Source organism: Zosterops lateralis (assembly GCF_965231275.1).
Source record: "Zosterops lateralis genome assembly, chromosome: 1".
Lineage (NCBI taxonomy): Eukaryota > Metazoa > Chordata > Aves > Passeriformes > Zosteropidae > Zosterops > Zosterops lateralis.
In genome coordinates this window covers 71,492,743-71,506,036 of record NC_139762.1, presented here as the reverse complement: position 1 = coordinate 71,506,036, position 13,294 = coordinate 71,492,743, and the positions used below count along the sequence as shown (strand labels likewise).

The following is a 13,294-nucleotide window of genomic DNA, read 5'->3' as shown; positions in this document are numbered from 1 at the left end:
GGATGGATGCAGGCTCTTCCCGGGGGTGCTGTGCAACAGGACAAGGGCGAGAATGGGCAGAAACTGACGTACAGTAAGTTCTACCCGAACACGAAGAACAACTTTACTGTGCGGGTGCCCGCGCCCTGAGCGGATTGCACAGAGAGGCTGTGGAGTCTCCTCGCTGCAGACATTCAAGAACTGTCTGGATGTAACACTGTGCCATGTGCCCTGGGATGACCCTGCTGGAGCAGAGACTGGACCAGACGACCCACTGCGGTCCCTCCTGACCTGACCCGACCCCTGCAGCGCCACCCGGCCTCCCCCACCGCCGCCTCCCCTCGGCCCGGGGGGGGCCCGGACCCAGCGAGGGCTGACCCGCGCCGCCTCCCGCTCCCGCTCGGGCTCTGCCCGGCCCCGCCGAGCCGCCGCGCCCCGACCCCCGGGCCCAGCCCCAGCGGAGCAGCGCCCAAAGGCGGCCCGGGGCCCTCCACGGGCAGCCCGGCACGCCGAGCCCACCTGGCGCCCTCGCCGCCGCCGAGCCAGCGCCGCCCGCAGCGCCCCGGCTCCGGAAGAGGAAAGCGGTGGGAGGCGCTGCGGGCGGAAGCGCCGCCCGGCCGAGGGCAGCGGGGCATGAGCGGAGCGGGGCCCGGGCCGGGGCTGGGGCCCCCCGGGGCCGCCCGGCGGCGTTACCCGGCCCTGCCCGTGTGGGTGGTGGAGGACCACCAGGACGTGAGTGCCCCGCGCTGGCTGCCGGGCCTGGGGACCCCCTCCCATGGGTGGGGCACGGGGAGGGGGCTCGTGTGTGTTTGTTCCCGTTTGTGTGTGTTTGTTCGTGTGTTTCCCCGCGGCTCAGCGTGGCGGAGGGAGGCGAACAGGTGCCCGGTGCGGTCGCCGCGGCCTCCCCGCGGGAGGCGCTTTCCCGGCGCTGTGCGGGTTCTCCGGGCCCTTCCTGGGGATTCCTGCCCTCCGCAGCCACACACTGACCCTGAACCTAAACATCAGTGCCCAGCTGGCCCGATCTTCCTTCCCGCTTCAGCGACTGAGCTACTTATTGCCATGATCTTATTTCGGCATCTTTTTAAGTAATTATTGCTGCCTTTTTTTTTTTTTTCCTTCTTTTTTTTTGTATCATTAATTGCTACGGTTTAAGGGAAATAACACCTGCATTACCCTGCTGTTATAATTTGTTAACTATTAGTGGGGCGCTTGGAAATTCAACCCTACAAAGTGTGTCACATGTCAACAAAGGATAAGTAAATATAATCCCGTCCCAACAAGTGGATTGACTCCCACTTGACAAGAAATGGTAAAAATCTGGAGCTTTGCTTTTTTTCATGGAGTCATTGAAAAAGGGAGTGAAGAAGGAATTGCATTTAAACTGCTGTTTGTGGTTTCTCATTTTTTTTTTTAATAATAACATAATCTGAGGCTTTAATACTAAAATAACAAATACTTTACGAGATTCTTTGCAAAGAAATATTTGTGGAGTAAAGTTTATTAAAGAAAATAGTGTTACAAATATGTAAGTAGCTTAATGCAGTTCATTTTTGCTAAGGCTCACTGAATATCTGATGCTGTGATAGCTGATTTTTCATGGTAGCCAAGGACTTAGACAATTCACTGTGGTAGGAATTCTGAGATAATGCCTCTTAATGATCCTTCTTTGTTTTAGTCTCTATATTTCTATTTTCAATTAGCTTAAGTTCTATTAATACTAAATACTTAATTTTAAATGTTTTCAGTACAGGAGTGTGGATGAATTAGTCTATCTTGCATAAAACATAAATGGCTTTTTGTCCCAACATATAAGAACTTCACAGAAAATTTTATATCAGCCTTGCTGACTGTGATGTTCCGCCCGAGTGAGTTGTCAGTAGCTGCATCATGCATTGATTAATACTAACAGCTGTCATGAAGGAAATTTTATTCTTAATCCAAATCAGGAGAACTTGCAAGGTTAGAGAACTTAGTCTTTCATGTCTCTTTCAACTAGAAATTGCACTTACCTGAGGTGAAGCTTCAATTTTAATTGAAAGTACTGTAGGTTGTTTAGTAGGCCAGATTGCTTCTATTTTACAAAGAAGTAAAAGCCAAAAGCCATGAATCAGGGAACCCATGTTGTTGTTAGTCTTGTTTTATCTACTATTGCAATAATACGCATATGTGTTATGGTTATCCCTATGCAGTATGCAGGGTTTGTCATCCTAATCAGTTTTATGCCAAAAAAAGTAGCTCGGTTGCTGTTGTAATGTAGAGGTCACACATAATTTTTGTTGCTTCTTACAGTATTCACATTCCCTGTATAATAGGGCTGTGATTCAAAATCCTTGTTGGATTTGCTCTGGCAGTTGATGCCCTCTAACTGGAAGAGACTCTGTGCTGCAGCTCCGAGTAAGAGGAATCAGCCATCAGTTTTCTCATTTTTCCACCCTATATTATTGCAGTTCAGTGGTTTGCTGTGCTGTGAGTTGCCTCATCCCTTGTTTTTCACACTTCTGAGTGAAGAACTTCAGCAGGGAATAAAATAGAGTTGGGCAGTTGAGAAAGGTAGTCTCTATTGCAAACACTCAGTCATGGGAGGATTAGGAGTTGGTTCTTCAAGAGGAGTAGGTTTAGTGGTAAGCTAAAGTTCAAATCATGGTGAGGTCAGTTTTCAGTCTGTATCAGTTAACATATAAAACATAAGGAGCAAGCTATTTTAACCTCCATAGCAGCAGTGCATGGTGAGGAAGCTTTAGAGCATGGGGAAGGAAATACACAGGCAATGATCTGCAGAAGAAGAAAGGCATTCCTGGGGCTTAGTTGTAAATGGAAAAAAGACAAAAATCTCAGAATTGTGCTGAATGGCTAGTGAGAAGAGCTACTGCAAACAAGACTTTCTATAAAGAAGGAAAAAGAATGTAAAGCTGTGACTCTTCAGCAGTTTCTCATCTGGAATGCTTGGGCTTATAATGATTACTGTTCATAAGTTGTCTTGCCACTGGAGTTTCTTCCCTTTTGTATTGTTTTCTGTCTCCTTCTCCCTCTAATCCAAACTATAAAGGAATAAAAGTGGTACTGGTGTTTTTGCTGCTGAAGCCATTGCATTTTTCAGCCCACTGGTTATCATTAAAATGTTTCTATTTGTGTTGCTTTAGGTGCTGCCTTTCATCTATCGTGCCATTGCTTCAAAGCATCTTCCTGCCAGTAACATCAGTTTTGTTCATCTTGATTCCCATCCAGACCTTCTTATTCCTGTGAATATGCCTGCAGACACTGTATTTGACAAAGAAGCTCTTTTTAGGTAAGTCCTGGGTACTGCATCAGAGTAGACTTTAGGTCCACTTCTTGCTGCCTTTGATTCACAGTAAATATTGGTATGACTGCATAGGAAGGATGTACAGAAGAGGTGTTAGTCAGATTCAAGTTGTATCTTCTATCTTTTCACTTTTGCTGAAACTTTATTTTTTAATGGCAAAAGTTACATTGCATATCAAGCAATTTAAGATATATGAGTTTGCTTTGTGTATTTACTCAGTAGTGTATGATGGTATTATTCCAAGTAGATCCTCTGGGTAACAGGAAAGCACTCTGCATGGATGCTTTGTCTGAAAAGCTGTAGTTATAAAACAGTCTTTCTCTCTTCACACTGAAAAACTGACTTTGAGATTGAAATGGCACATCCTTTGTTGGCATGCTGAATTTGTGGAGTAGAACAAGATATTTGTATTACAGTCATAAAGACCAATATTTTCCCCCATCATCTGAGGTAGGTAGGTAATAAAGCACAGTGATATCTGCTATTGTCTTGCTCTTCCTGTTTTAAAATAAGCTTTGTTTGCTTCATTATTATGGTGATGTACAACAATTAGAAGCTGATGCATTTGATGTACTTGAATCACCTTAGCCATTGTCAGTATTTTGTTCTTTTTGTTGAATGACTAAAAGGTTTTGTGGACTCTGTCATAAAATCATTGAATGCTATGGGTTGGAAGGAACTTTAAAGATCATCTAGTTCCAGCTCCACTTCCATGGGTTGAGACACCTTCCACTAGACCAGGTTGCTCAGGTCCCCATCCAGCCTGGCCTTGAACACTTCGGGGCATGGGTCACCTACAACTGCTTGGACAACCCATTCCAGTGCCTCACCATGCTCACAGTGAAGAATTTCTTCTTAATATGTAATCTAAACACACACTCTTTCAGTTTTAACTCTTGTCTTATGCATGCCCTTGTCAAAAGTCCCTCTGCAGCTTTCTTGTAGTCCTTTTTGAGGTATTAAATAGTACTGTAAGGTGTCTGTGCAGCCTCCAGGCTGAGCAACCCCAGCTCTCTCAACCTGTCCTGATAGGAAAGGTATTCCAGCCCTCTGATCATCTTGGTGGCCTCCTCTGGACCTGCTTGAACAGGTCCATGTAATTGCTGTGTGGGGGGCCCAAGGCTGGATGCAGCATTCCAGGTGTGTGGTCTCACAAGAGCAGAATACAGGGCCAGAATCCTCTCCTGTAACCTGGTCATCAGTCTTCTTTTGCTGCAGCCCAGGATCCAGTTGGCATCATATACCTAAAAAAAATAACATCTTTATAATTAGGAAAGGTGCTAATCCTGTGGATGTGGATTGACTCACTTTAATTATTGGGATGACAGTTTACAGTAAAACACTCTCATGAGGTCAGTTCGAAGTTATTTTGTACAGTGTTGATGTTCCTTACACTTTTCCTCTATCTGATGTATCAAGAGGACAAGGGCAGAGAATCACAGAGTCATTAAGGTTGAAAAGGCCTCTAAGATTATTGAGTCCAACCATTAACCTAACGCTGCCAGGTCCAGCACTAAGGAGTTTATAATCAAAGTGCCACGCTAAGAGTGAAGCCGAGTCCACTCTATGTCCAAACTTTTTTATACCTACTACCTACCAACTACTTGTTGGTTTGTCTTATGAATAAAGATTTCCCTCTTTTTCTTTCTTTAATGATGTTACCCTTGCATGGAGTAATAATTTTAGGTGATTTGCATGGGGATCTTCAAGATGTGGAAGATGTTTGTGGTGTTCTTGACCATTTTTATTTATAGGGAGAGTAACTATCTTGTGTCTTTCTCTACTGATTACAGTGAATTAAGTATTGAAAACTGGATTATGCCTGCTGTTTATGCTGGCCATATTTCTCAAGTAGTGTGGCTTCACCCATGCTGGGCTCAGCAGATCTCAGAAGGGAAACACAATTTTCTAATTGGGAAAGATGTATCAACAACAACGATCAGGTAAATTGTCTGCTGACATATACTAATGATATAAAAACCATCTCTATAGCTTTTAATAGGATTTTTTTGTTGTTGTTTTTGTTTCTTGGATAAAGATGAAAATTTAATTTGTATTTATAATTTCGTTAGAACCTAATGCAGTTACACTTATACCAATTTAGTCTTTGGTCTAACTAGTGAAATGGTTATTTGGTATCAGCCATGACTGCTTTTCTAGTGTGAGGTGGGGTTTTTGTTCCTTTGGAGTTTTTTTTGAAATTAATCTAGTTAAGTACTGAAACAGATACTCAGGTAGTGAATCCAATCTCCATCATTTGATGGACAATTGACCTGAGCAGCCTCATCTAGCTTTGAAGTCAGTTCTGCTTTGATCAGATGATTGACTGTAGACTTCCAGTTGTCTCTTTGAATCTTAATTATTCTGTGATTCAAGTTTGAATCGGAGCCCCTCATCATTCTGCAGGATTCAGTCCATAATGAATTTTACTTTCACCATATTCACAGTGTTGTGATTTTGTGCAGCTTTAACAGATATTTGCAAATCATGTCTCTTGTGAGCATAGCAGAATAAATCTTTTGAAGCAAGTTTAACTGAAAACAGCAGAGAAATGCTTTGTGTTGCTACCTTAAATAAAACACTTAAAGCTCTACAATTCTGAATCTGAAGCCTTAAGGGAACCTAAATGATTTTTTATAAAGCTAGTGCTTTACTTCCTTTTGAAGACTGTTGGGTACATTTTCTTCAGGTTCTGGGTTTACCAAAACCATGAAGGAAGAAAGGGAAAGAGTCCCCATAAATACAAATGTCCTGAAAGTTTTGATGACAGGAGATGGATAGGAAATAGATACAGCTTCTTGATTAGTGGACACTAAGGTACTGAGCTCATGGTGAACCCTGCAGAATTTCTGGGAAGATGTGCAGTGAATGCCTTGTCAACAAGATGGAGCTGTAATCCAGCCTCTCACCTCGACAAACTGAGGGTAATCCATCCACAAGACACTGGGGAATTAAGCTACAAATTTCTCCTGCTTAGGAAATTATTTGTCTTTGTGGTTGATTGATGGTGATACTCTGTATTCAGATGAGGCTTTACCACAAGCAAACAGAAGTTCACTCTTCTTGATCTTATTTGTAATTTGAGTTTATGATGCTTAAGGCTTAATGTTCTGCAATACAGGTTGAAAATTCTATTCTTTAAATTTTCACTGTAAGCAGAAGTTTTAATGTTGCTTTTGGTTGATGAGTTGTTTTGTGATTTTTTTAAAGTGGATTCAGTTGATAGTTCTTTATCCTCTAGTTCCCATTTTTATCACTCAGGGAATCTTTTGGGGGTAAAAAAAGTTTAATTCTACTTACGAATTCATAATATTTTATTTTCACTGAATCAATATTTATGCATTTCAGGGCACTTCTCAAACCCAACTATCATAATTTTCTTAGAAAATTATAAAACCAAGACAAAATATCCATAGGCTTGCAATCTTATGTGCCATAGTATTGATAATATCTTGTCAATTCTGAATGTTGTCTTTTAAATGCAATTCAATTTCAAATTAATCTTAGTAGCATGTAATGCATTATCTTTTTCTTACCCATTAAAACCTTGTAGGGATATCATAAAAAATATAGAGTGAATTTTAATATATTCCACAATAAAGAAGTAGAAAAAAAACTTCAATATAATTTAAACCTGATGATTAAAAGAAGTAATTATGTCTACACAGTTCTATTGTTTTCATTACCCATCAAACATCATTCATTCTCCTCTGGATACCTAAAGTATAAAATGCTTTTTCCTAAGCTCTTTGTCAAGCTGTGTATTAACTGTGAGTTATTGTCAATTGTAGGGTTACAGGCACAGATCATTACTTCTTAAGTGATGGTCTTTATGTTCCTGCTGATCAGCTAGAAAACCAGAAGCCTTTAAATTTGCATGTCATTCTCATCAATCCTACTGAACCATCAAACAGCCCTGAAGGAAATGGTGAAGCAGCATCTGCTAAAAGACTGAAGCTAAATACAGATGACACGGCAAGTGCCACTTCTGCCTCTTCAGTGGTTCCTGGTGACTTTGATCACATCATCCCAAGCGTGAAGGAAAAGGAAACACAAAATGCAGGTGCCCTCAATGGGGCAGAAGCCTTGGCAGAGGGCTCAGTTTCAAGCTGTCTCAAAACCAGTGAACGCCCAATAAGTGACATTGTTAAAGATGTCTGCCAAGTACTGCAGAAAGGGGATGCATATGTTTTGGACATCGACTTAGATTTCTTTTCAGTTAAAAATCCATTTAAAGAAATGTACACACAGGTAAGTATGGAAATGGAGTAGCCTCATATGACTCACAAGAGTCCCAGCTTTAGTATTTATGTCTGTGGAGAAACTGTCATCTAAACTAAATTAGCAGATTAGCTGATCATGGTTAATGATTCATGATAATATTTTACAGAGATATTTTCACTTTAAAGAAATATTTCTAAGAGAGTGTATGTGGTAAAAAATTGCAACTACCAAATAGGGGGAGTTTCTTATACTTGGTGTCAATATTGAGTGTACCTTCAAACTCAGGGGTATTCTCAACTTCCGCTTGTTACTTGGGAGATAAAAGCTATGCTCAGGTTTCCAGAGGTTGCCTTCCAAATACCCACAGCAAGATTCATCAGAGGGGTATGGGAGACTTTATCATTTTTTACCTTCTATAACCTGTGCTTAGAAAACCATGATGGTATCAGGAGACTGCCTTTTAAAAGGCACAGTATTATTGATTATCCAAGGAGTCGTAGCTTGTCCTGATGAGAGGCTGATATGCTCATTATTGTCAGGAGTACTAAAGTGGGAAAATGATCTTTTTTGAAGAAGGAAGGCTTTGAGGATTGGGTTTTTCATTTGAAGAGTCATTTTCTTCCTCTTTTTTCTTTTTCAAAGACAGAATATCAGCTTTTGCAAGAGTTGTACAATTTCAAGAAGCCACATAAAAATGCAACAGAGGTATGATGCTTCATTGTGGAATGTATGAAGGAATGACTCTTTTTATTTACCCAATGAAAATGAGTTACTACAACAGGAAGGAGCCTATCAAAGGTGCTTAATGAAGTGGTCTCACATTAACCTATGCAGCTGAATGCTAATCAGCAGCATCTTAGGAACTTTTTTTCTATTAAATGTTCTAATTAAACATGTGAATTGCATAAATATTTAGTATGAGTGTGAAAATTTGTTTCTGTAAACAAATGGTAATTGGCATGGAAGGATTGAAAACATAGTAAGTCCCCAGCAAACTTGTTCTTTTTATGGCTTAACAGGGCTTAGGTTTGGTGGGGTGTTTCTTTTTTGGTTTTTTTGGTGGTTGATTCTTTTTCCTTTTTTTTTTTTTCCTACCTCCAGGCTCTCCCCTTCCTTCTCTTGTTGCTCTTTCTTGATAGTCAGAGCTGTGATGAATGTGTAATTGGTATTTTACCTTTTTGTTCAGATGTGGAAAGGACAGTATTATGCCATTGTCATGTACTTTTCATTTTATGTGCTGTGTGCTAAAACATGGAAATACAATCTTTCATAATCTCAGCTGAACACTAATACAGAGAGATTCAACACATTTATCACAAATAAATGAAACCTAATTTATATATGTGAATAAAGAAATAAAGATATGTTTAACATTGGCAGATTGATTCTTACATTTTTTAGTCAATCAGGAATAAAAACAGGTTCATATTTAAAAGGTGGCTTTTTTAAATTTGTAGTGGGATAAACAGAACAAAGTGAGGTGATTTATCCTGAAGGTATAACAGTTTCTGGAGGCATTTGTTACGATCCTCTTGAAAAGATGTGCTGTAGGAATGAATCAGTTATTTCTGATTCCCCACTTCCACTAGATCAATCATTACAGAATTTATATCATAGGATAAGTCATGATGTTCCATTCTTATCTCTTTTTTTCCCTAACATACTTTTGTATATTCTTATTTAAAGGAGGACTTGCTGGATTGTGTTGAAAGCCGTGTTCATCAGCTGGAAGATCTGGAAGCAGCATTTGCAGATTTGTGTGACAGCGATGATGAAGAAACCCTACAGAAATGGGCTTCATACCCTGGGTAGGAGGTTTCTAAGAGGCCTAAATTGCAAACAGAAATTTGAGAACTGATTAGTCCAGCATTTTGATACCAGAAAAGGATAGGATCTATGCGAGTATACACTTTTTCCTTTAGTTCTAGAGGAGAAAGAGACAAAACAAAAGGAAAGGCAGTCTGCTGTCTTCAGCACCACTGTAAGCTTTGGAAGCTCGGTCTTGTACATCTTCATGCAGGTTTTGTTGTCTGTGGATGGAGGCATATTTGGTGACTAAAAGCTTGGTTATCAGTGTGTAGCACAGCTCTCAGAAAAGGCAAGAAACCAAGGAGGACGTGGAGAACGAGTTCTTTGGTGCTCCCAAAGGTTCTGCTTTCTTTGGAAAAATGGAAGTTAATGGAAGTGTATCTTAGCAGCAGTTTCCACTAAACATCTGAACCTCATCACGCTGCTTTTAAACTAGATGTTTTCACATGAGGAGTTTCCAGATGAAAAGAGGGAAAGTCTGAGCTTTTCCTTGATAGGAAAATCACTCATTTTCCATATCAAATGCAGCAGTTACTGTACGACAAGTGACAAGAAATATTTCCTATTAAGTTCATATGACTTGAGCTACAACAGCTTCTCTGCAGATCTACCCTAAAAGAAGCACAAGGAGGACTTGCCAGAGGCAGGTATGAATATAGGGACTTTATAAAAATGACCTGGTGAAACAGTACAATAATACTGATAATTCTATTTTTGCAGGTGCATGATAACACAGAGAAGCAAATTTCCTTTTCAAATCCTAGGCCATAATTTCTACTTCTCTCTTTTTTCCTCACCTTTTTTTTTTTTTTTAACCAATTAAAGTATAAAAGAGTTTCCAACTGTTTGTAACAAACTTTGGTTTTGTTTTAACTCCAGAATGAAGCCACTTGTTCAACTAGTTCACAGTTTGAAAACCAGGATGGAAAGCCCAGACTATGAAATGGTAAGTGACAAAGTAAAAGAACAGAAAGCAGACAGATGTCAAAAGCATAGCTTCAGCAGGGAGAGACAGTCATACTTTCTTTCAGACTTGCTTCTTGATTCAAGACTTCGAGGTTTATGTCTTATTACTTAGACCAACTTGTCCTTTCAAAGCTGCTAAAATTCTAGTCTGCTTTTCTGTCTATACTTAGGCAACTTTAGTGTGATCTTCCAAGACTGTGATGTCTTGGGCTTCATCCTGTGAATGGAGGCTAAATTTCACAAGTCTGTTGAGATCTCCTTTGTAGAACTTTAAATAAGATACGTATTTATAAAGTGTCAGAGCTATATCGTCTTCAAGGGCTGCAGCATACTCTAAATTCATAAGAAGAGGTACAGTGTACTGGAGATAACAAAATAATGCATACGACTGCAGAATTTTACTTGTTTAAAGAACAAGCTGGGGGAAAAACCCCCACTGTCAAGAGGTGCAAGGTGGGCTAGGGATGGTATCCTAAAGACTTTCTACATGCATAAGCTGTATTACTAATTCATTAACAGAAATTTCATCTCTTTTTAATATACCCACAGGTCCATCAAGCTGGTCTGACCTGCGATTATGTGGAGCTTCCTCACCATGTTAGCACTGCAGAGGAGATCAAAGGCCTCATCCAATCCATTAAACTTCTGCTGACAGATCTGCCCAAGCCCACACTGGTGACAGTTGCTCGGTAAGACTGTGCAGATACTGTCACTTAAAAATGTCCAGACTGTGCTCATGAAGCTAAATTATCCTGTCAAAATAGCACTAGTTCTATCTTAAGCTCTGAAGAGGAAACCTTGCAGTGCTTCAGCACAGGTTATATAAAGGTTATGATGAGGCCTTGTGTATGTTGAGGTTGATAGCTGTCACTGGAGTTCATACATCTCTACTTCTGTTACTTGTGCTAATTAGAACAAAGCTGGCTGGGGCTGAAATCCCACCTTCCTTACTCTCTTGCTCTAGGATTTGTTGTACTACACATAGGATTTCCTTTTTTCAGTGAAACTTCCATTGAAACTAGTTTTCATCTAGTAGGCTGAAAGGTATTTATATTCTTCAAAGCTCTAATAAAACTTCACTAAAAGTTAGGCTGCCAGGACTGCAAGGGTGTTATTTAGAATAACAGAATGGACTTTGGGGCCAGGGACGGGGGAGAACCAAAGAACTGACCTGAAAAAAATCTAATTTGAAGACCACAGTGTGCTCTTGACGAATTATTGTAATTTAATCAGTCAGAAATACTAATCGTGCCTTTAAAGAGCTAACAACAATAATGGAAGCTGATATGAAACTGGTTTTGGCAGCAAGAACTAGTATGGCTAACGCCTGCAATAAAATAAAGCTCTATTTCCTGTGCCAGTTTCAGGGTTATTGGAGAAACCAGAATCATCTCTGAAGATCTTAAAGATAAAGAATTCAGGAAGTCAGTTTTTGCTAGTATCTGTTTGAAGTTGGTTAATAGATATTGTAAAAAATGCTATATGGCAAGTACTGTGAAGATCTGTTTTTTGAGTTTTCCTGCCTACTTTACCAGTAACATTTTAATTTTTCAATGTAAATTTTCCATGTGTCCTTTGATTAGATCGTTTGCTTGAACTTTGCCTGTGTGTTCTGTGCCAGATTCAGGAAGAGAGTAGAACTGGAATGATTGGATCATGTTCCTGATCTGCTGCAGACTTTCTATTAAAATGTAGTGATGAGAAGCACAGCATTATGCTTCAAAGGGATACTGGGAGGCAAAACTTGCCACAGTTTGAAAGAAACTTCAGCTTAGCCACAGAGCATTGCAGGAATACACGGTTATGGTGGTGATATCTGTATTGTAATGCTCTTTTTTTGTTTTTACAGATCAAGTTTGGATGACTACTGCCCTTCAGAGCAGGTTGACATCATTCAAGAGAAGGTTCTCGATTTACTACGTTCAGTGTATGGCTCGCTGGATGTGCACTTAGATTACTCAAGCACTTCATCTTCTTCGTGACCTTTCTTCACCTGTTGCTGTCTAATGCAGAGGATTAATTTAAATTGTTCATTAGCTGTGATTGCAAAGGGAAGACTGCTGTTATTTCAGCAGGTGGCACTAGAACCCAAGCTGACCCAGCTAGAGTTTGAGTTGCATTGCTTTCTCTAGTTCGGCTGCATCTAAACTGACTGTTACCTGTTTGGCTTTGTTCAGATAAGTGCTGTAATTATCATTTTTACTGTCTTGTTTCTTAAAATTGGTGGAAGAGAAACGACTTTTTGTCTGTAAATTGAGGGAGTTTGTCCCATTTCTTTTATGTCTGTAAAAAAATAAAATATATCATTTCTTAAAATGGTTTTCTATTATATATGTTTTTTGTAATTTGGTAACAAATTTTCTCCTGAGTTATATTACATATTTTAAAAATTGGTCCTAAAAATACCCTTAAAACTGTAGGATTACAGTAGTGATCTTTCCTGTCTTTTGTGCTTGAAATGACCCTCTCATTTCTCTAGAACAGCTCATGGCTTCTGCCCCATCCACAGAATATAATTTATGTTTATTTTCTTTTTCACTAATATTGTCTTATTTTACCTAAGAGTATTTTATTGGTGGCTTAGATAATATCCCTAATATACAGACATTGGGCTTGGTATTTTCACTTTTGCATAATTTTGAGGATAAAAGGTATGTGTGCATGTGCATGCTTTTATATTTTAAATCCTGTAAGGAATTGGTGACCTCTTCAAAAACAAAGATTTTGCTTCACTGAAATCAGCAGCAAAACATTGTGTACCAGATTTTCACTCATTTCGGTATTGCTATTTAGGAAATAATCATTTTAGAACTATTTAATTTAGAAATCAATATAGTTATAGAGAAAACTGGCACTTTCTGAGGAAAAAAACCCACAGGATTTATTGGGAATGAAACTGAAACAGGAAAGAAAATACCACCTAGAATATTGTCTTTCATTAGGAATAAATTTTGCTTGTAATTTCTTCTGAAATAATGGAGTTCATTTGCTAACTTTACTCCTTGCTTTACAGAG

The 13,294-nt window shown here is 39.6% G+C and overlaps 2 protein-coding genes across 4 annotated transcripts in view; one reads left to right on the top strand and one right to left on the bottom strand.

The window, feature by feature from the left end:
• Positions 1 to 538, bottom strand: part of DROSHA (drosha ribonuclease III) — a 73,838-nt gene extending 73,300 nt beyond the window's left edge. Inside the window, exon 1 of one of the 2 annotated variants that reach the window (XM_083862635.1) lies at positions 499 to 538. The gene's annotated coding sequence lies outside the window, so the exon portion shown is untranslated. The remainder of the gene's footprint in view (positions 1 to 498) is intronic. The other variant, XM_083862636.1, reaches the window with a different exon arrangement.
• A 47-nt stretch (positions 539 to 585) lies between these two features.
• LOC310910164 (UPF0489 protein C5orf22 homolog) lies at positions 586 to 13,061 on the top strand. Of its 2 annotated transcripts, none has more exons than XM_083862621.1 (9): positions 586 to 711; positions 3,120 to 3,265; positions 5,074 to 5,223; positions 7,072 to 7,531; positions 8,147 to 8,209; positions 9,191 to 9,312; positions 10,193 to 10,259; positions 10,829 to 10,968; positions 12,129 to 13,061. In XM_083862621.1, exons 1-9 carry the CDS (start codon positions 613 to 615, stop codon positions 12,259 to 12,261), a joined length of 1,380 nt encoding a protein of 459 aa, XP_083718747.1. In that variant the 5' UTR covers positions 586 to 612; the 3' UTR covers positions 12,262 to 13,061. The 2 variants fall into 2 exon arrangements, with proteins under 2 accessions (XP_083718747.1, XP_083718748.1); XM_083862622.1 differs by lacking the exon at positions 586 to 711 and adding an exon at positions 2,314 to 2,373 and having other exon boundaries at positions 12,129 to 13,054.
• The last annotated feature ends 233 nt before the right edge of the window (positions 13,062 to 13,294 follow it).